General features: G+C 42.8%; 1 protein-coding gene across 11 annotated transcripts in view; it reads right to left on the bottom strand.

Moving 5' to 3' along the window:
- The window catches only part of GOLM2 (golgi membrane protein 2), a 128590-nt gene extending 106819 nt beyond the window's left edge, over positions 1-21771 (bottom strand). For all 11 annotated transcript variants that reach the window (XM_065547857.2, XM_005559396.5, XM_005559398.5 and 8 more), the window contains exon 1: positions 21127-21771. In XM_065547857.2, the coding sequence (XP_065403929.1) occupies positions 21127-21453 (327 nt within the window). In that variant the 5' untranslated portion in view covers positions 21454-21771. The remainder of the gene's footprint in view (positions 1-21126) is intronic.
- Between the last annotated feature and the right edge of the window lie 123 nt (positions 21772-21894).

The raw sequence follows: 21894 nt of genomic DNA, 5'->3' as shown, positions 1-21894 counted from the left end.
TAAGACTGTGACTATGTAGAAACCCAATAACATAGTCCTTAAAAGAAGGGGCTCTGGCTGGGTGCAGTAGCTCACGTCCATAATCCCAGTACTTTGGGAGGCCACGGCAAGCAGATCGCTTGAGGTCAGGAGTCTGAGACCAGCCTGGCCAACATCGCAAAACCCAGTCTCTACAAAAAATACAAAAATTAGCCAGGCATGGTGGCATCTGCCTGTAGTTCCAGCTACTGAGGAGGCTGAGGCATGAGAATCACTTGAACCCAGGAGGCGGAGGTTGCAGTGAGCCAAGATCATGCCACTGCACTCCAGCCTCGGCAACAGAGCAAGACTCTGCATCAAAAAAAAAAAACAAAAGGCGGGGAGGGGACAGGGCCTCTAAAGTTAGATTGCCTGAGTCTGAATTCTGAATTCAGTACTTGTTAGCTCTATTTCCTTGGACATACTGTTTACCTTCTCTGTTTCAGTTCTTTCATCTATAAAATGAGAATATTATCTGACTCATAGCATTGTCAAAAAGTTTATGTCAGAGATAAACAAAGTGTTAACAACACTGGCTGGCACATGGTAAGGGCTTAATAAACATTAGCTATTACGACGTAAAGGAGTAGAATGTCTTTACTATTTCTACAAAGTCCCACTGCTAAATTTGGCTTAAAAACAACACAAAAGAGCCGGGCGCGGTGGCTCAAGCCTGTAATCCCAGCACTTTGGGAGGCCGAGACGGGCGGATCACGAAGTCAGGAGATTGAGACCATTCTGGCTAACACGGTGAAACCCCGTCTCTACTAAAAAAAAATACAAAAAACTAGCCGGGTGAGGTGGCGAGCGCCTTTAGTCCCAGCTACTCGGGAGGCTGAGGCAGGAGAATGGCATGAACCTGGGAGGCGGAGCTTGCAGTGAGCTGAGATCCGGCCACTGCACTCCAGCCTGGGCGACAGGGCGAGACTCCGTCTCAAAAAAAAAAAAAAAAAACACGAAAGAAAAAAAAAGTCTTTAGCCTTTAGTCTTTTTAGCTAAAACAATAAATTGGGAATCTCATAGAATTTTTTTATTTTATTTACTTTATTCTCAATTACTTTTTTATTGAGGGATATTTGACAAAGATTGTATACATTTAAGGTATACAATTTGATGATCTGATATGCTTATATACATTGATCTCTAGAACTTATTCATCTTGCATAACTGAAACTTTGTACCCCTTGACCAATATCCCATTTTCCCCTTCCCCTAGTCCCTGGTAGCCTTCCTTTAAATGTATGCCCAGAAGTGGGATTGCCAGATTATAAAATAGTTCTATTTTAAACTTCTGAGGAACCTACATACTGTTTTCCATAGTGGCTATCTACATTCCCACCAACAATGTACAAAGGTTCCCCTTTCTCCATATCCTCACCAACATTAGTTATCTTTCACCTTTCTGACAATAATCATTCTAGCAGGTGTGACATAGTATCTCACTATAGTTTTGATTTGCATTTCCGTGATGATTAATAATGTTGAACATTTTTCCATATGACTGTACCTGTTGGCCACTTGTATGTCTTCTTTCAAGAAATGTCTATTCCAGTCCTTTGCCCATTTTTAAAACAGGTTGTTCATTGCTATTATGTTGTATAAGTTCCTTACATATTTTGGATATTAACCCCTTATCAGATATATGATTTCCAAATATCTTCTCCTACTCTGTAGGTACCTTTTGACTCTATTGATAGTTTCCTTTTGCTGTACAGCTTTTCAATTTGATGTAATCCCATTTGTGAATTTTTTAGTTTTGTTGCCTGTGCTTTTGGTGCATGCACCCGTAGTCCTGGCTATTCAGGAGGCTGAGGTGGGAGAATCGCTTGAGGTGGGTCAAAGCTGCAGTGAGCCACAGTCATGCCACTGTACCCAGCCTAGGTGACAGAGAGAGACCTTGTCTCTAAAAAAAAGTTAAATATAGAATATGGCCCAGCATTTCCACTGCTAGACATAAAAGAAGTGAAACCAGGGACTCAAACAGATACTTGTACACCACCGTTTATAGAGGCATTACTCACAATAACTGAAACAAGGGAACAACTCAAGTGTTCATCAACAGATGAATGAAAAACAAAACATGGTGTATATATACAATAAAATATTATTCAGCCATAAAGAGGAATGAAGTTCTGATACATGCTACAACATAAACGAATCTTGAAAACACTATGCTAGGTGAAATAAGCCATATACAAAAGGACAAATATTGTATAATCCACATATACGAGGTATCTAGAATAGACAAATTCATAGACAGAGAAAGTAGCATAGTTACCACAGGCTGGAGGGAAGGGCAATGGGAATTACTGCTTAATGGGTAGAGGTTTTGTTTGGTTTGGGATAGTGAAAAAGTTCTAGAAATAGATGGTAGCAATCATGGTTACACAACATTGTGAATGTACTTAATGCCACTAAATTATACACTTAAAATGGTAAAATAGTAAATTTTGTTATAGATGTTTTACCACAATAAAATAGTAATAACAATAATCATCATCATTCTGGCTCCAAATAGCTTTAACTCAGACATAATTTCCCCTACTTCTCAATACCATGTACCTTACATTACACTCTCCTATTCTACTGCTTGACTTTCTGTGAAGGTACAACATACTTTCCAGGTTTCCTGGCTTCATTTATGTTCCCCCTGTCCTTAACCCTTTCTCATTTTGTTAAATTACTAAAGATCACCTTTTCAGTGAATTATTTCATTCTTGACTTCCTGAGGAAATTAATCAGTTATTCCTCTGTATTCTCTTTTTTTTTTTTTTTTGAGACGGAGTCTCGCTCTGTCGCCCAGGCTGGAGTGCAGTGGCCGGATCTCAGCTCACTGCAAGCTCCGCCTCCCGGGTTCACGCCATTCTCCTGCCTCAGCCTCCCGAGTAGCTGGGACTACAGGCACCCGCCACCTCGCCCGGCTAGTTTTTTGTATTTTTTAGTAGAGATGGGGTTTCACCGTGTTAGCCAGGATGGTCTCGATCTCCTGACCTCGTGATCCGCCCGTCTCGGCCTCCCAAAGTGCTGGGATTACAGGCTTGAGCCACCGTGCCCGGCCTATTCCTCTGTATTCTCAAAACCCTTTGTAAGTAGCTTTACTATAGCATTTAATCATGCATTATGGATTATTTTTCTATGTGTGCTTCCCTGACTTCTTCAAAGAAAGAAAGGGAGTCTTACTGTTTTTCAATCCCGATCACATACCACATGGTATTCAACTTTCCAAAATAAATGACTTATGCATATGATAAACTTTGAAAAATCATAAAAGCACTATATCAATAAATGGTTTTATTTCATTCTGCCCATTGAGAATTAATATCATGTGGGCCAGGCGCGGTGGCTCACGCCTGTAATCCCACCACTTTGAGAGGCCGAGGCGGGCAGATCACGAGGTCAGGAGATTGAGACCATCCTGGCTAACACAGTGAAGACCTGTCTCTACTAAAAATACAAAAAATTAGCCAGGTGTGGTGGCGGGCACCTGTAGTCCCAGCTACTCAGGAGGCTGAGACAGGAGAATGGCGTGAACCTGGTAGGTGGAGCTTGCAGTGAGCAGAGATCACACCACTGCACTCCAGCCTAGGCAACAGGGCCAGACTCCGTCTCAAAAAAAAAAAAGAGAGAGAATTAGTATCATGTTAGTTTCCAGGTTATGAGACAAGTCCTGGATGATAAGCAATATAACTTGGATACAGGCATACCTTGTCTTATTGTACCTTGCTTTATGCGTTTCTTAAAACCCTGCATCAAGCATCTATTGGCACAATTTTTCCAATGACATGTGCTCACTCCATGTCCCTAAGTCACATTTTGATAATTCTCAAAATATTTCAAAATTTTCATTATTACATCTGCCATGCTGATCTGTGATCTTCATTATTATTATAATTGGGGGCACCATGAACTGCACTCATAGAGGACAGTGAGTTTAATCAATAAATGGTGTGTGTGTATATAGAGAATATACAAATTTATAGAAACAGAAAGTAGAATAGAGGTTGCCAAGGGTTGGGGAAAGGATAATGGGAGTTACCATGGAACAGTCATTCTCCCATCTCTCTCCCTCTCCTCAGGTTTCCCTATTTCCTGAGACAAAAACGATACTACAGTGACCTCTAAGTGTTCACGTAAAAGAGTTGTATGTCTCTCACTTTAAATCAAAAGCTAAAAATAATTAAGCTTAGTGAAGAGGGCACGTCAAGAGCAGAGACAGGCCAAAAGCTAGGCCTTTTGTGCCAAACAGCCAAGTTGTGAATGCAAAGGAAAAATTCTTTAAGGAAATTCAAAGCGTCACTCTACTGACACATGAATAACAAGAAAGAAAATAGCCTTACTGTTGCTGATATGGAGAAAGTTTCCATGGTCCAGATAGGTCAAACTAGTTACAATATTCCCTTAAACCAAAGCCTAATCCAGAGCAAGGACTTAAATCTCTTCAATTCTATGAAAGGTGAAGGGTAAAGAAGCTGTACAAGAAAAGTCTGAAGCCAGCAGAGGTTGGTTCATGAAGTTTTTTTTAAAAAAAGCAATCTCCATAACATAAAGGTGCAAGGGGAAGTAGCAAGTGCTGATGAAAAAGCTGCAGCAACTTATCCAGAAAATCTAGCTAAGATCACTGAAGGTGGCTACACTAAACAACAGATTTTCCATGTAAATGAAACAGCCTTCTATTGGAAGAAGATGCCATCTAGGACTTTCATAGCTGCAGAGAAGTCAATGTCTCGTTTCAAAGCTTCAAAGGACAGGCTGATTCTCTTGTTAGGGACAGCTGGTGACTTTAAGTGGAAGCCAATGTTCATTTACCATTCCTAAAATCCTAGTCTTTAAGGATTGTGCTAAATCTATTTTACCTACGCTCTATAAATGGAACAACAAAGCCTGGATGATAGCACATCTGTTTACAGCATGGTTTACTGAATATTTTCAGTTCACTGTTGAGATATACTACTTAAAAAGAAGATCCCTTTCAAAATACTACTGCTCACTGACAATGTTCCTGGTCACCCAAGATCTCTGATGAAGATTTACAAGGACATTAATGTTTTCATGTCTGCTAAAACAGCAGCCCATGGAGCAAGGAGTAATTTCTACTTTCAAGTCTTATTATTTAAGAAATACCTTTCATAAGGCTATACCTGCCATGATGTAATTCCTCTGATGGATCTGGGCAAAATAAATTGAAAGTCTTCTGGAAAGGATTCACCATTCTAGATGCCATTAAGAACATTTGTAGAGGCTGGGTGCAGGGGCTCAGGTCTATAATCTCAGCACTTTGGGAGACAGAGACGGGCGGATGCTTGGGCTCAGGAGTTCGAGACTGGCCTGGGCAACATGGCAAGACCCTTGCTCCACTAAAAACAGAAAACTCAGCCAGGTGTAGTGGCCCATGCCTGTGGTCCCAGCTACTCGGAGGCTGAGGTGGGAAGATCACTTGAGCTCAGGGCGTGGAGGTTGTAGTGAGCCAAGATCGCACCACTGCACTCCAGCCTGGGTGACAGATCAAGCCTCTGTCTCAAAAATTAAAATAAAAATAAAAACTGTGGCTGGGCACAGTGGCCATTAATTCCATCACTTTGGGAGGCCAAGGCAGGCAAATTGCTTGGGCCTAGGATTTTGAGACCAACCTGGATAACATGGCAAAACTCCATCTCTACAAAAAATACAAAATTAGCCAGGTATGGTGGCATGTGCCTCTGGGTCCCAGCTACTCGAAAGGCTAAGGTAGGAGGATCACCTGAGTCCAGGGAGGTCAAGGCTGCAGTGAGCCATGATTTGTGCCACTGTACTCCAGCCTGAGTGACAGAGACTGTGTCTCAAAAAAAAAAAAGAACCTTTGTGATTCATAGAAGAAGGCTAAAATATTAACAGGAACATGAGTTTGGAATAAGTTGATTCCAACTCTCATGAATGATTTTGAGGGGGTTTAAGACTTCATTGGAGGAAGTAACTGCAGATGTGGTACAAATAGCAAGAGACCTAGAATTAGACTAGGCACGGTGGCTTATGCCTGTACTCCCAGTACTTTGGGAGGCCAGGGCAGGAGGATCACTTGACTCTGGGAGTTTGAAACCAGCCTGGGCAACATAGCAAGACCCTGGCCTATAAACCATTTTTTAAAAATTAGCCGGGAGTGATGGCTTGGGCCTGTGGCCCAGGTACTCAGGAGGCTGAGGTGGGAGAACTGCTTGACCCCAGGAGGTTGAAACTACAGTGAGCTGTGATTGCACCACTGCATTCAGCCTAAGTGACAGAGTAAGAGAGAAAGAGAGAGAACTAGAAATAGAAGTAGAGCCTGGAGGGCTGGGAGCAATGGCTCACGCCTGTAGTCCCAGCACTTTCAGAGACTGAGGCGGGCAGATGACTTGAGGTCAGGAGTTCGAGACCAGCCTGGCCAACCTGGTGAAACCCTGTCTCTACTAAAAATACAAAAATTAGCCAGGCGTGGTGGCTGGCACCTGTAATCTCAGCTACTCGGGAGGCTAAGACAGGAGAATCGCCTGAACCTGGGAGGCGGAGGTTGCAGTGAGCCAAGATCATGCCATTGCACACCAGCCTGGACAACAAGAATAAAACTGTCTCAAAAAAAAAAAAAAAAGTGGAGGCTGAAGATGTGACTGAATTGCTGTAATCACATGATAAAACTTGAATAGGCTAGGCATGGTGGTTTATGCCTGTAATCCCAGGACTTTGGGAGGTTGAGGTGGGAGGATTACTTGAGATCAGGATTTCAAGACCAGCCCTGGGGAACACAGCAAGACCACATATCTACAAAATTTTAAAATTAGCCAGCTGTGGCCAGGCACGGTGGCTCACGCCTGTAATCTCAGCACTTTGGGAGGCCGAGGCAGGTGGATCACTTGAGGTCAGGAGTTTGAGACCTACATGGCCAACAAAACCCCATCTCTACTGAAATAAAAAAATTAGCCAGGCGTGGTGGCATGTGTCTGTAATCCCAGCTACTCAGGAGGCTAAGGCATGAGAATTGCTTGAATCTGGGAGGCGGAAGTTGCATTGAGCTGAGATCACACCACTACACTCCAGCCTGGGTGACAGGGCGAGACTCTGTCTCAAAAAAAAAAAAAAAAAAAAATTAGCCAGGTGTGATGGCACAAGCTTGTAGTCCTAGCTACTCCAGATGCTAAGGCAGGAGGATTGCTTGAGTCCAGAAGGTTAAAGCTGCAGTGAGCCATGATCATGCCACTGTACTTTATTTAGCCTGGGTGACAGAATGAGACCCTGTCACCAAAAAAAAACAAACAAAAATCCAAGTTATACTTATAAGTCAAACTTTTTTTCATTATATCCCCGTGAAGCTAATCCCAAGGTTTTGGTTCTCTTCACTTAAACACTAAATTGAATCAGAAAAATATTTTTGAGTTTCTAAATGAATAAAATATTATTCTAGATCTACTATAACATGCTTCAAATAAAAGATATATTCTATGTATACTAGAAAGATGAACTGACAAGCAGTAGTTTTACATCTGAATATTTTAGTTATGTCTTTCAGAAAGGGTAGTGCAATCAGATATGTGGATAATATCTGTGGTAACCTTAGTACATATTTATGCACCCATTGGTTCAAGAACCAGTACAAATTGCTGAATCAATCATCAAATATTTACTGAGTCCAGACATAGGGAATAGTATGAAATATTAAGTGTTAGATTTATACTAGATTTAGACTACATATATATATATATATATATATATATATATTTTTTTTTTTTTTTTTTTTTTTTTTTTTTTTGAGATGGAGTATCGCTCTGTGGCCCAGGATAGAGTACAGTGGTGCAATCTTCACTCACTGCAACCTCCGCCTCCCAGGTTCAAGTGATTCTCCTGCCTCAGCCTCCCAAGTAGCTGGGGCTGCAGGCACCCGCCAGTACGCCCGGCTAACTTTTGTATTTTTAGTAGAGACGGGGTTTCACCACGTTGGCCAGGATGGTGTCGATCTCTTGACCTCGTGATCCGCCTGCCTCAGCTTCCTAAAGTGCTGGGATTACAGGCATGAGCCACCGCGCCTGGCCTAGACTATATTTTTATAGTCAAGAAATTCACAGGCTGGGTATGGTAGCTCATGCTTGTAATCCCAACACTTTGGGAGGCCAAGGCCAGCAGATCACTTAAGTCCAAGAGTTCAAGAACAGCCTGGGTGACACGATAAAACCCCATCTCTACAAAAAGATATAAAAATTAGCTGGGCGTGGTAGTGTGCACCTGTAGTCCCAGCTACTTGGGATGCTGAGGCAAGAAGCTCAATTGAGCCTGGGAGATGGAGGTTACAGTGAGCTGAGATGGTGACACTGCACTACAGACTGGGCAACAGAGTGAGACCCCATCATAAAAAAAATAGGAAGGAAAGAAAATTCACAATATATCATTGGAAGACAAGAAAAAAAATTAGAACCACCAGGTGTGGTGGCTCATGCCTATAATCCCAGCACTTCGGGAGGTCGAGGTGAACAGATCACTTGAGGCCAGGAATTCGAGACCAGCCTTGTCAACATGGCAAAACTCTGTCTTTACTAAAAATACAAAAATTAGCCGGGTGTGGTGGTGTGCGCTTGTAGTCCCAGCTACTTGGGAGGTTGAGACAGGAGAATCGCTTGAACCCATGAGGTGGAGGTTGCAGTGAGCCGAGATCGCGCCACTACACTCCAGCCTGGGTAACAGAGCAAGACTCCATCTCAAAAAAAAAAAAAAAATTAAATGTGAAAAAGAGAGCCAATCAATGGCTTCCTATTGCCCTTAACATGACTCACAAATCTTTTCGCAATCTGAATCCAATCTTGCAGTGCAACATCAAATATTATCACACTCATTCTAGCTCCCTCATTCCACATAGTGAACTTTTTGTTTGTTTGTTTTGAGATAGGGTCTCACTCTGTTGCCCAGCCTGGAGTACAGTGGCGCTACAATCTTGGCTCCTAAGTTTTTTTTTTGAGACAGGGTCTCCCTCTGTAGCCCAGGAGGGAGTGCACTTGGCATGACCTCGGCTCACTGCAACCTCTGCCTCCTGGATTCAAGTAATTCTCCTGCCTCAGCCTCCCGAGTAACTGGGATTATAGGCATGTAGCACCATACACGGCTGATATCCTGTGCTTTAAAATATGCAATAAAATAAAAATAAAATATGCAACATTCTACATTTGGAACCCTCTTTTCATCTCTCCTGAGCCTCTTATCCCAAACCTCTCACTCACTCTTTGCCTCATTAAATCCTGATCTTTTTTTAGGACTCAACTAAAAGTCTCTCAAGAATGTCATCCCTAAACCTCTAAAATAGTTTAGGTCTTACTTCAAGGGTAAGTTCCAGAGTCAACGTATACCATATCTGTCTTGTTCACTCGTTCACTATGTGATATGCACGCAGCACAGTAACTGATCCAAAATAGAAACTTGAACATATTTGTTCAATAAAGAAATTAAAATGGGGTTAGAGATGGAAGCAGAGCATATATAAACATTGAGTGGGAAAAGGATAGGATAACCAGGATAAATGGATGTTATTAAAGCTAAAGGGAAGAAGTTTCAGATAGGAGAGATCATCACTATAAAATGCTACAGAGAGTCAAGTTTAAGAGTGAAAATGTGGCCAAGGATGGTGGCTCATGCCTGTAATCCCAGCACTTTGAGATGCTGAGGTGGGAGGATCACTTGAGGCCAGGAGTCTGAGGCTGCAGTGAGCTATGAGAGGCCTTTGTTAATCATCAAATGAGAAAAAATTTTGCCCTAAGTTGAACTTAAATTGGATATAGAAAATTGAAATTGTAAAAGGAAAGCAAATCATTTTATATTAAATAGAAAAAGCTTCGTGGATACAAGTTTTGAAGTCAACCTCAGGGGAAAAATGTAGTTTGGAAAAGAGAAAGAATCAGACATTGAAAGCATCTGAGCAAAAGCTTTGAGGCAACACTGTTCAAAAGAGGAACCACCTGGCCAGAAACAGTGTAAGAAAGTTAAATAAAGTTAATTAAGAACAAGAAAGAGAGCCTTGAAGCACTGTGAGAAACTGAAATTACTGCATGCCCAGCCTGTCCCTAGAGAAAAGCCTGGACTTTGAATTCAAGGAAACTTTAACTTTCTTTTGAGGAAGAGGCTAACATGGGGAACTTTAAGGTCTTCAACCAAAAATTATAAGGACTAGTTCCTCTTGTTTAATGAGGTCATAAGTCAAAAGGTACTCCCTATCACTTCAGGAGATAGATGCTACATGCCACACTATAAGAACTGTTTGTTTTCCTCTATGGGGTAAGTGAAAGGGAGCTCCTTGAATGTCCTTTTACCTTTTTTTGGCACAACTAAATCCTAGTCATCATTTTTCAAAAAGCAGCTTGTTTTATGATCTCCATGGAACCTCCTGAGATTACTCAGTCCTTTATCAGGAGAGTAAGAAAAAAACAGAGAAATACAAAAATAAGAAAGGGAGACAAAGAAAAGTGAGAACATGTTTTAAAGATCGTTTTAGTGTACAGTACAGTAAGTGCTCAGTATATTTAATAAATTTTTGTCAACTGAATTAATATACTTGGGTTTCAATAGAATAATACAAGACTAACTTTCCTCCTTCCTTCCTTTCTCCCTCCCTTTCTTTTCTTTTCTTTCTTCCCTCTCCCTCTTTCTTCCTCTCTCTCTCCCTCCCTCCCTCCTTTCCTACTCTTTGCTTCTCCCCTCCCCGCCTTGCCTCTCTTCTTTTCTTTTTTCCTTTTCTTTCTTTATTGAGACAGGGTCTTACTCTGTTGCCAGGCTAGGGTGCAGTAACACAATTATAGCTCCCTGCAGCCTCAAACTCCTGGGCCCAAGTGATCCTCCTGCTTAAACCTCCCAAGCAGCTAAGACTATGGGCATGTGCCACCATACCTAGCTTTTTTCTTTTTTTTTTTTTTTTGCTATGTTGCCCAGGCTAGCCTCAACCTCCTGGCCTCAAGTGATCCTTCTGCCTCAGCCACCCAAAGTGCTGGGATTATAGGCATAAGCCACTATACCTAGCCGCAAATTTCTTCAAGATTAGCTACACCAATGCACCCATGAAAGAAAGGAACTATTATTATTAAATGTCAAGCTTTGTATGGGACAGGACTCTAAATATTTTATTTCATGAATCCTCCTCATTTTATGGGTGAAGAAATAGGCTTAAGGAGAGGTAACATAATGGTGGAATGAAAAACTCAAGTCTGTTTGACTCCAAAAGACCTTGTTCTTTCCAGTAAACCATACTGCCACACAATATATATGAGTAGTTATCTAGTCACTTTGGGAGGACTAGGCCAGCGGATCACTTGACGTCAGGAGTTCAAGACCAGCCTGGCCAACATGGTGAAACACCGTCTCTACCAAAAATGCAAAAATTAGCTGGGTTTGGTGGTGCGTGCCTGTTATCCCAGCTACTTGGAAGGAAGAAGCAGGAGAATTGCTTGAACTCAGGAGGTAGAGGTTGCAGTGAGCTGAGATTGCACCATTGCACTCCAGCCTGGGCGCCAGAGTGAGACTCTGTCTCAAAAAAAAAAAAAAAATTATCTAGTCAAAAAATCAAATTAACTTTTAAGTATGCATTATGTGTATTTGTCTCTTAGGTCGATGTAACAAAGTACCACAAACTGAATAGCATAAAGCAGAAATGTACTGTCTCACAGTGCTAGAGGACAGTTTTGTAAGCTAGAAGTCCAAAATCAAGGTGTTGCCAAAGCCTCGTTCCCACTGGAGCCTCTAGGGGGAGGCTCCTGGCTTCTGGCTTCTGGCTTCTGGCAGCCCTGGGCATTCCTTGGTTTGTGGAAACATAACTCCAGTCTCCACCTTTATCTGTCATGTGGTCTTCCCAATGTGTCTGTGTGTCTCTGTGTATTCATGCACCTGGTGTTCTCCCTAATCCTGTTTTTTTTTTCTTATAAATTACTAGGCGCTACCCTAATCCAGCATGACCTCATTTTAACTTGATCACATCTGCAAACACCCTATTCCCAAAATAAGATAACATTCACGGGTGATTTAGACCTCAATATATCCTTTTACGAGAGACACATCAACCCCGTACATTTTGTAATAGCACTAAGAACTATTTTTCCCACAGGAAAAAATTTAAAACGTAGTCCTTCCTCAAAGAACTTAAAATTTTGTTGAGAAAACAAAGTTCACACACAATAAGCTATTAGTAAAAAACGAACAAAATAAGTTAGTGAAGCTCAAACAATAAATGTAAATGGTGTATAAAGAAGGAAAAGCATGGCTAGGAGCAGTGGCTCACACCTGTAATCGCAGCACTTTGGGAGGCCCAGGTAGGTGGATCACTTGAGGTTAGGAGTTTGAGACCAGACTGACCAATGTGGTGAAACCCCATCTCTACTAAAAATACAAAAAAAATTAGCCGGGCATGGTGGTGCGCGCCTATAATCCCAGCTACTTGGGAGGCTGAGGCTGGTGAATCACTTGAACCTGGCAGGCGGAGGTTGCAGTAAGCCGAGATCGCACCATTGCACTCCAGCCTGGGAGACAAGAGCGAGACTCCATCTCAAAAAAAAAAGAAAATAAAAAAGAAGGAAAAGCATGTTCCAGGTCAGAAGTCCCAGGGGGCTTCATAGTGGACATGGATCAGAAGCTGGATAAAAGACTGGTAGAATAGGCTGGGCGTGGTGGCTCACGCCTGTAATCCCAGCACTTTGATAGGCCAAGGTGGGTGGATCACAAGGTCAGGAGTTCGAGACCAGCTTGGCCAAAGTGGTGACACTCTATCTCTACTAAAAATACAAAAAAATTTAGCCAGGCATGGTGGTGCGCACGTGTAATCCCAGCTACTAAGGAGGCTGAGGCAGGAGAGTCGTTTAAACCCAGGAAGTGGAGGTTGCAGTGAGCCAAGATTGCATCACTGTACTCCAGCCTGGGTGACAGAGCGAGACTCCATCTCAAAAAAAAAAAAAAAAAAGGCCAGGTGCGGTGGCTCATGCCTGTAATTCCAACACTTTGGGAGGCCGAGGCAGGTGGATCACAACGTCAGGAGATCGAGACCGAGACCATCCTGGCTAACATGCTGAAACCCTGTCTCTACTCAAAGCAGAAAAAAAATAGCTGGGCATGGTGGCAGGCACCTATAGCCCCAGCTACTCGGGAGGCTGAGGCAGGAGAATGGCGTGAACCCAGGAGGCAGAGCTTGCAGTGAGCCAAGATCGTGCCACTACACTCCGGCCTGGGCGACAGAGCAAGACTCTATCTCAATTTAAAAAAAAAATTGGTGGAATAAATATACAGAAAAGAGGCAAGAAGCTAAGAGTCAAACAGCAGGAACAAAGGCACAGAAACAGGAACTAACATGATGCAGAAAGGCAGGTGGGAAGGCAAAAGTAAGCAAAACAATTAGCCTGAAATACAATTTAGTGGGTCAGGAGATAGTAAGAGACAAAGGTAGCTACAGCCACTCTATGGAAGACCTTAAAGATGAGACAGCAGAATTCTAACCTGATGTAGTCAGTGAGTAATACAGCCACTCTGAAAATAAGGTTTGAGGAAGTTCAGGCTAGCTTCACAGGAGAACTGACTAAAAGAAATGGAGACCAAGGAAAGGGGAGTAGTTAGGGATCTACTAAGTTCTCTATTCTGCAGTCAGAATGACGTTTTTTAAATTCGATCACGTAACTCCTCTGCATGTCGAAGCACTCAATATGATATACTGAACGAATCAAAGACAACACCAAATTTCTAACCTCAGTCTTAAACAATGGTTGCATGGACATCATTTATAAGGACCAAGACGGTAGGAAAGGGATACTGTTCGGAGGAGTTATCAGTTTTGATTGATTTATGAATAATTTGAGGTAGCAATTACAGTTAAAAGTTGGCCAGATTATGGCTGGCGAGGCAGAGGCAAAGGCAGGAACTATCATGTGCAACATATTAGGACTGTAGAAGGTTGACACTCAAATTATAGAAGAACAGGCAAGCTGAGTCAACTAAGAAACCTATGGGAGGAGCCAACTAAGCCTAACTGGAAATGAACCAAGAAATTGAAAACAAACAAACAACAAAAACAGTCAGACATTCAGGAGCAAAGGGTGAGGCAGGTAGGCTAGAGCTGAGACCAGATCTTGGGCAGGAACACAGAGTCCCACCCTGGAAAAAAGGCAGAAAAGAAATAAGGAAGTAGCTGTAGAATAACAACAGTAGAATAACAATGCATTAAGCACTGTTTTAAGAATTTTAATCAATTTACTCAAACCTCTCAAGAATAAGAGAGATTACTATTATATTCCAAAATAGTCCCCCAAATAACATTTTTTTGTAATATGCTTCTCATCCTCCTTTCTGACACATGAACTTTTCCCCATTCAACTAAAGGCATACGCTGCCTCAGGGAGAATTACGGTTGTTAAAGGGAAAAAAGGTCATTTACTATTCAGCTTCAAACCTCAAAACTGGTGTGTGTGTGTGTGTGTGTGTGTGTGTGTAATAAAACGACAATTTTGAGGACTTTTTCTACATTCTAACAGCTCCTTTTATTTACCAAGAGCTTGACTTGCCCTATACTGAGGAAAGAGAAATAAGGACTTTTCTGATAGAGGAAATAAAAGGCTGTGTGTGTGTGTGTGTGTGTGTGTGTGTGTGTGTGTGTGATGGATCTCCCTTGTTCTAAGATGAACTGTGTTTCCCCCAAATTCACATGTTGAAGTCCCAGCCTCCCGGATCTCAGAATGTAACTGTATTTGGAGACAAGGACTTTAAAGTGCTTAAGTTACAGTGGGTCTAATCCAATATGACTCATATCCTTTTAAGAAGAGGAAAAGACACCAAGGATGTGTGCATACAGAGGGACTATCATGTCACAATAAAGCAGCAAGAAGGTTGCCATCTGCAAGCCAAGGAGAGAAGCCTCAGAGAAAAACAACCCTGCTGTCACCTTGGTCTTAGACTTCCAACTTTAAAAAATGTGAGAAAATAAATTTCTGCTGTTTAAGCCACCTAGTCTGTGGCATTTTGTGATGGCAGCCCTAGCAAACTAATCTACCCCTCCAGGCTGAAACCCTTTAGAGGGAAGGTTATAAAATAAGGAAGTTTGAGGGAATCTCAGAGAAGTGGGGGTTGTTTCTTACTTCTTTGGACAAGACAGTAGCAACTTAAAGCTCCCTTAAAGAATTTCTATGTTCAAGGCCAGATGTAGTGGGTCACACCTGTAATCCCAGCACTTTGGGAGGCCGAGGTGGGCAGATCACTTGAGGTCAGGAGTTAAAAACCAGCCTGGCCAACATGGTGAAATCCCGTCTCTACTGAAAAATAAAAAATTAGCCAGGCATGGTAGCATGCTCTTGTAGTCTCAGCTACTCAGGAGGATGAGGCAGGAGAATCACTTCAACCTGGGAGGCGGAGGTTGCAGTGAGCTGAGCTTGCGCCACCGCACTCCAGCCAGGGTGACAAAGTGAGGCTCCATCTCAGAAAAAAAAAAAAAAAACAAAAGAATGTATATGTTTAGTAGCCCAGGTAATAGACTGGAAGTGACAGAGTGGCATAATAATGTGGAAGAAACCAAATATCACCTTTCTGATTCCTCTGGAGAAAGGATTCCTTGATTTCCAAAGATAACCTTATAGTAGCAATGAGCATATCTGCCATGCAGACCTCGGTTTCTTTTTTTTTTTTTTCTGAGACAGAGTCTTACTCTGTTGCCCAGGCTGCAGTGGCACGATCTTGGCTCACTGCAACCTCTGCCTCCCAGTTCAAACAATACTCCTGCCTCCGCCTCCCAAGTAGTTGGGATTACAGGCGCCCCCAACCATGCCTGGTTAATCTTTTTTTTTTTTTTTTTTGAGATGGAGTCTCACTGTTATCCAGGTTGGAATGCAGTGGCGCAATCTCGGCTCACTGCAACCTCTAACTGCCGGGTTCAAGCAATTGTCCTGCCTCAGCCACCTGAGTAACCGGGACTACAGGTGCATGCCACCCTACCCGGCTAATTTTTTGTATTTTTAGTAGAGACGGAGTTACACTATGCTGGCCAGGCTGGTCTCAAACTCCTGACCTTGTGATCTGCCTGCCTCGGCCTCCCAAAGTGTTGGGATTACAGGCATGGGCCACCGCGTCTGGCCCAATTTTTGTATTTTTAAGTAGAGATGGGGTTGCACCATGTTAATCAGGGCGGTCTTGAACTCCTGACCTCAAGAAATCCACTGCCTTGGCCTCCCAAAGTGTTGGGACTACAGGCGTGAGCCACCATGCCCAGCCGCAGACCTTGGTTTCTAACACCATTCTCCAATAAAAGGAACCAGGGCTCCTTGGAGAAATGGATGACTCTAGGACTGGAGTAGGAAATGTATAAGATAGACCTAGAGCATCTGAAAGTACCAAAAAGTAAGAAAAGGGTATGTCACAATGAAACTGGGTGTAGGGTATGTGGAAGTTCGCTGTACTTTCTGGCACTATAAAAGTAAAAAGGGGATACAGGAGTTAATGAAGGAGCTCTCCAATGGCCAGATCTGGAACAATTTGAGCAACAAAAAACAAACTAATATTGGATTATAAGCCAAAGTATAAAATAAATATCCTTGAGTCCATACTGAGATAAGTGAATTATTAAGTTAATAAATGAGGGAGAAGAGACAAATCTCCTGTGCAGAAGAATTCCATATAGTTTATGTTGATACTCTGCCCTTAAGGAGGAAAAACATAACTATCCACTCATTAAGTGAGGGTGAACATACTTTCTTCCAAAGTGTACAGTATGGAAACAGATTTTTTTTTAAGAGTACCTTGGCCGGGCGCGGTGGCTCAAGCCTGTAATCCCAGCACTTTGGGAGGCCGAGACGGGTGGATCACGAGGTCAGGAGATCGAGACCATCCTGGCTAACACGTGAAACCCCGTCTCTACTAAAAAATACAGAAAACTAGCCGGGCGCGGTGGCGGGCGCCTGTAGTCCCAACTACTCGGGAGGCTGAGGCAGGAGAATGGCATGAACCCGGGAGGCGGAGCTTGCAGTGAGCTGAGATCTGGCCACTGCACTCCAGCCTGGGCAGCAGAGCGAGACTCCGTCTCAAAAAAAAAAAAAAAAAAAAAAAGAGTACCTTGTAGTGGAGAAACTTGACAAGCACTATCTCATGCCAGGTGATCGAGGTTAACATCAGCAGTGATAAATCATTTTGAAAAACATACCCATGATGTGATGTGTTGAGACTAGTACTTTACTTCTGTGGTCTTTGTCCCAAAACCCATAACCGCAGTCTAATCCTGAGAAAAGACTCAGACAATTCCCAATTGAGGGACATTCTATAAAACACCTAATCAGTAATCCTTAAAATTGTCAAGATCATCAAAAACAAGAAAAGGTCTAAAAAACAAGAAAAGACTGAAAAGAAGCTTAAGGAGACATAACGTCTAAATGTAACGTAGTACCCTGGATGAGACCCTGGAATTAAAGAAGGACAGCAGGAGAAAACTGAAGAAATCTGAATAAAGTATGGACTTTCATAACAAGGTATCAATACTGGTTCATTAATTGTGACAAATGCATCATACTTAAGTAACGTGTTAATAATAGGGAAGACTGGGTGTGGGGTATATAGAAACTCCCTGTACTATCTTTGCAATAATTTTCCAGACCTAAAACTGTTAAGTGGCCAGGTATGGTGACTCACACCTATAATCCCAGCACTTTAGAAAGCCAAGGCAGGAGGATCAGTTGAGGCCAGGAATTGGAGACCAGCCTGGGCAACATAATGAGACCCTCATGTCTACCAAAAAATTAAAAATTAGACCAGCATGGTGGAATGCACCTACAGTCCCAGCTACTTGGGAGGCAGAGGCGGGAGGATCGCTTGATCCCAGGAGTTTGAGGCTGTAGTAAGCTATCATCGCACCACTGCTCTCCAACCTGGGTGACAAAGCAAGACCCTGTCTCAAACAAACAAAGAACAACGACGACAACAAAAAATCCCTGAAAAACTGTTAAGTTTAAAAGACAGAGACCAAGTTTAAAAGACTACCCTTTCTACTAAGCAGCTCAGAGTCCTCATTAACCCCAAGAACAGACATTCACAAGCAGCCCAAGAAAGTTGTTACAGACAGCTCAAAATACAGAAGTGGCACAACAAGTGCTGTGGCACACACCTGGAATCCCAGCATTTGGTGAGCCCAAGGCAAGAAGATCACTTGGAGCAAGGAGCTTGAGACCAGCCTGGGCAACATAGCGACACCTTATCTCTACAAAACTAAAAAAGAAAAAACTTTTAAAAATATACAGAACTGACATTCAGTAAGAGATACAGTCTTGCGAGCCAACTGCATAAAATATTAGCCAAACACTTAAAAGTAGTTAAGATACCCAGGGCAATATTTCCCAAACTAGTGTGCTTTGCTATATTATTCTGTACCATAATAGGTAAGCCATGAAAATAGTAACCTGTGATCAAATAAACTAAACAAGACTGAGTTAAACAAAATTGAATAGGCTTCTTTATTAATGGATTTCTCAGAGCTTTTATATTCCAGCAGACATTATGAATTCCAAGAGGAGGATACACTAACATTTCCCTCCAGAAGAGGTTTTCTTTTTTTTCTCCTCACCACCCTAAGAAATATTACAAGAAGAGTATTCTGTTTAACACTACTTTGGAGAATACTGCTCTCAGGGGAGAGCAAAGCCTCAAGAATAGAGTCTCTTACTAGGTGACTGGAAAGAAAAAATAAATCCAGCAAAGAATATAGTGAAGAAGATAAAACTGGAGAGTCCAATATTACAAAAGCAAGAAAGGAAATAGTTTCCAAATAGCTAGAGACAATCAACAGGACCAAACGACTGAGAGGTCAAATAGAGTAAGAATAAAAATGTTCTTTGGTTTTGACTAGGAATACCGTCATTTGTGACCTTCAAGATAACAGTTGCAGAAAAGGAGAGGAAAGAAAGATGGCAGACTTTTTAAGATTAGGATGGGTATGAAAAAAGAGGTAGATGGAACATTTGTAGACCATCGATAATTTGACTTTAGCAACGAAAGTGAAAAAACAAATGTGCTGATTGGAAGAAAGGAATATATAGATTTTTTTTTCTTTACTTAGAACAGGGGACACCCACATCCTGTTGAAGGTAAAAAGTGAAACAAACTGAGACTGACAGTGCAGTAGAGCTGGGCAAGGTGGTGCACAACTGCAGTCCCAGCTACTCAGAGGCTGAAGCAGGAAGATCACTTGAGCTCAGGAGTTCAATGCTGTAGTGCATCATGCCTGTGAAGAGCTACTGCTCTCAAGCCTGGGCAACACAGTGAGACCCTGTCTCTTTTTTTTTTCTTTTTTTTCTCTTTATTATACATTAAGTTTTAGGGTACATGTGCACAACGTGTAGGTTTGTTACATATGTATACATGTGCCATGTTGGTGTGCTGCACCCATTAACTCATCTCTTAAAAAAAAAAAAAGGCCGGGCGTGGTGGCTCATGCCTGTAATCCCAGCACTTTGGGAGGCTGAGGTGGGCAGATCACTTGAGGTTGGGAGTTCAAGACCAGCCTGACCAACATGGAGAAACCCCTTCTCTACTAAAAATACAAAATTAGTCACATGTGGTAGCACATGGCTATAATCTCAACTACTCAGGAGGCTGAGGCAGGAGAATCACTTGAACCTGGGAGGCAGAGGTTGCAGTGAGCTGAGATCACGCCATTGCACTCCTGCCTGGGCAACAAGAACAAAATTCCGTCTCAAAACAAACAAACAAAGTCCAATGGCTGAAAGAATAGAATCAAGAGTATTAATTACTACAAGAGACTTTCCTTTGAGACCAGAGAGAAGAATGTGAATTGTAATGCTTAACCATTCTAAGTAGGAAGACCTTATTTTAATACTGCAACCTTTCATGGATTTCTACCTACTGTGCCCAAGAGTTTTTCAGTCTTTAGAGTTAAGCATGTAGCGCATATAAATTTATTGATTCCTTGACCCTATCAGAGCATGTCTATGTTATTATGGTGAAGAGGAGGGGGTTATAGGGAGGCACTTAGCTGAGGGCCTTAATCTTCCTGAAATAAGAAAGCAAGGTAGGGGCTGTCAACAGGAATGTTAGAAGCTCACAGAGCGTTTATAATGACTTACCCGTAAGTGATTTTCATATGCAAAGTAAAACTTGTAATTATAATGGGCATTTACATACAAAAATGTGAAGATTACCAAAGAAGTGTATAGAAAGAAAGGCATCTACTATCCTGCCCAGAAATTTTCATAACTCTACTATACCTACAGAAGTTGCCTAAGTCATAAATTATTAATATAGTTACCAATGAGCTAATGAAAACAAGGATTATTTAGTAGCAAGTATGATTACAGTTCAATTTTAAACTTTTTATATTTAAAACTTTGTATAGTTTTCCATCTGCATAAAACACCAACCCTAATAGCTACTTAGCTATACAAAATTTCATTCTATTTTCTTTCAATGAAGACACTGACATGACATTCCATTGCTTAAAATTTATTTTTAGATTCTAATCTTTTGGCTAATTCCATTAACAATTCCAACTGAGTACATAATGATTGATCAACTATGTCCAAGACACAAGTGTGGCTCACATATAGCTCGAGGGCCCATCTATCATAACATTTTGATCACAAAAAGGCAGTCATAGCTCACTATTTATTCAATACATCACCCTGTAGAGATTTTAAAAGTTACACAGCTGAAAAAATACATGGTGACTACCATAAGGTAGAGGAGTCAGAGGCAGCTTCGTTCTTTAAATAACGAAATTAATATTGTTCAGTGTGCACAGAATAAAAATGAGACAATAACCACACCAAACCTGGCAGTCGCCAGATTTGTGTGTCTTTGAAGCTAAGGGGGCCACATAGGCCAGATGATTACTATTGACAGCTCACCAGCTGAGCTCAGAGAATAGGCAGCATCTGCACACAGCCCACTCTTGAGAACCAGAATTTACAGTCATTTTTGTCTGGCAGGGACCAGAGAACATGGCACTGATAAACCGGGAAAAGTCTGACAGAAACAGGGTTGTTGGGGGTGAAAGGAGCCTTCAGGACTGCAATATTGGAAGGGATAAGACAACCGCTAGCGGATTAACATCCCGCCCCAGACCCCGGAGAAAAAAGAAACTATGGGGGTTGAAGAGAAAGGGGTCGTCCTTACCTTGTCATCCTCGCATCTCTTCCCCAGGCCCTCTCTGGCCTGCAGCCGGCTGCTGAGGCGGCCGTAGTCGGCCTCCTTCTGGTCAATCTGTTTCTTGTGCGTGTCCACCAATAGCAAGAGGTCCGAATTGCGCTTTTCCAGCCGCCCGCGGGCCACTTCGGTGCGCTGGACCTGGCCCTGCAGCTCGGCCACCTCCTCCTGAAGCAGGACGTGGCGGGAGGAGATGCTCCAGTAGTTGAAGGCGAGGACGACGATCACCACCAGTAGCACCACCAGCACGAGAGAGGGCAGGCGGCCAGCCCGCCGGTTGGCCCCGAAACCCACCATGGGGCCAAATCGGGCTGTATCCTAGGGGCCTCGCCGCAGACACCTGCAGGCAGAAGCCTAGGCCTCGGCTGGAGTTACCCGGGGGACACGGCCCCAGGGCCGGCCGAGGGAGGAGGCGGGTTTATCCGTCGGCGGCAAGCCGGAGAAGGGGGCGGGGCCGCAAGCCGCAGGTCCCTCCCCGCCCCCTTCCTCAAATCAGGCCAAAACGCGTTCCGGAGGCTTTGAACTCGACCCCGCACCTGCCAGAGGGAACCGAGAGAACCCAGCTGCCCGCGACCCGAACCCAACACCTCACGGTTGGGAGGCGGGGAAAAAACCGGAAGGGGGCGGATTTACTCTGGCCCCACCCACTGGCTGGGGCCGAGTCGTCTAGGGGACCATTTCCGAGTTTCCGCCGACACCCCCTCTTGTCGCGAGAAGGTTGCTTCATCTCGTCTCCCT

Source organism: Macaca fascicularis, chromosome 7 (assembly GCF_037993035.2).
Source record: "Macaca fascicularis isolate 582-1 chromosome 7, T2T-MFA8v1.1".
Taxonomy (NCBI): domain Eukaryota; kingdom Metazoa; phylum Chordata; class Mammalia; order Primates; family Cercopithecidae; genus Macaca; species Macaca fascicularis.
Note: the sequence above shows the minus strand (reverse complement) of the source record. Positions and strands in the feature narration are given on the sequence as shown.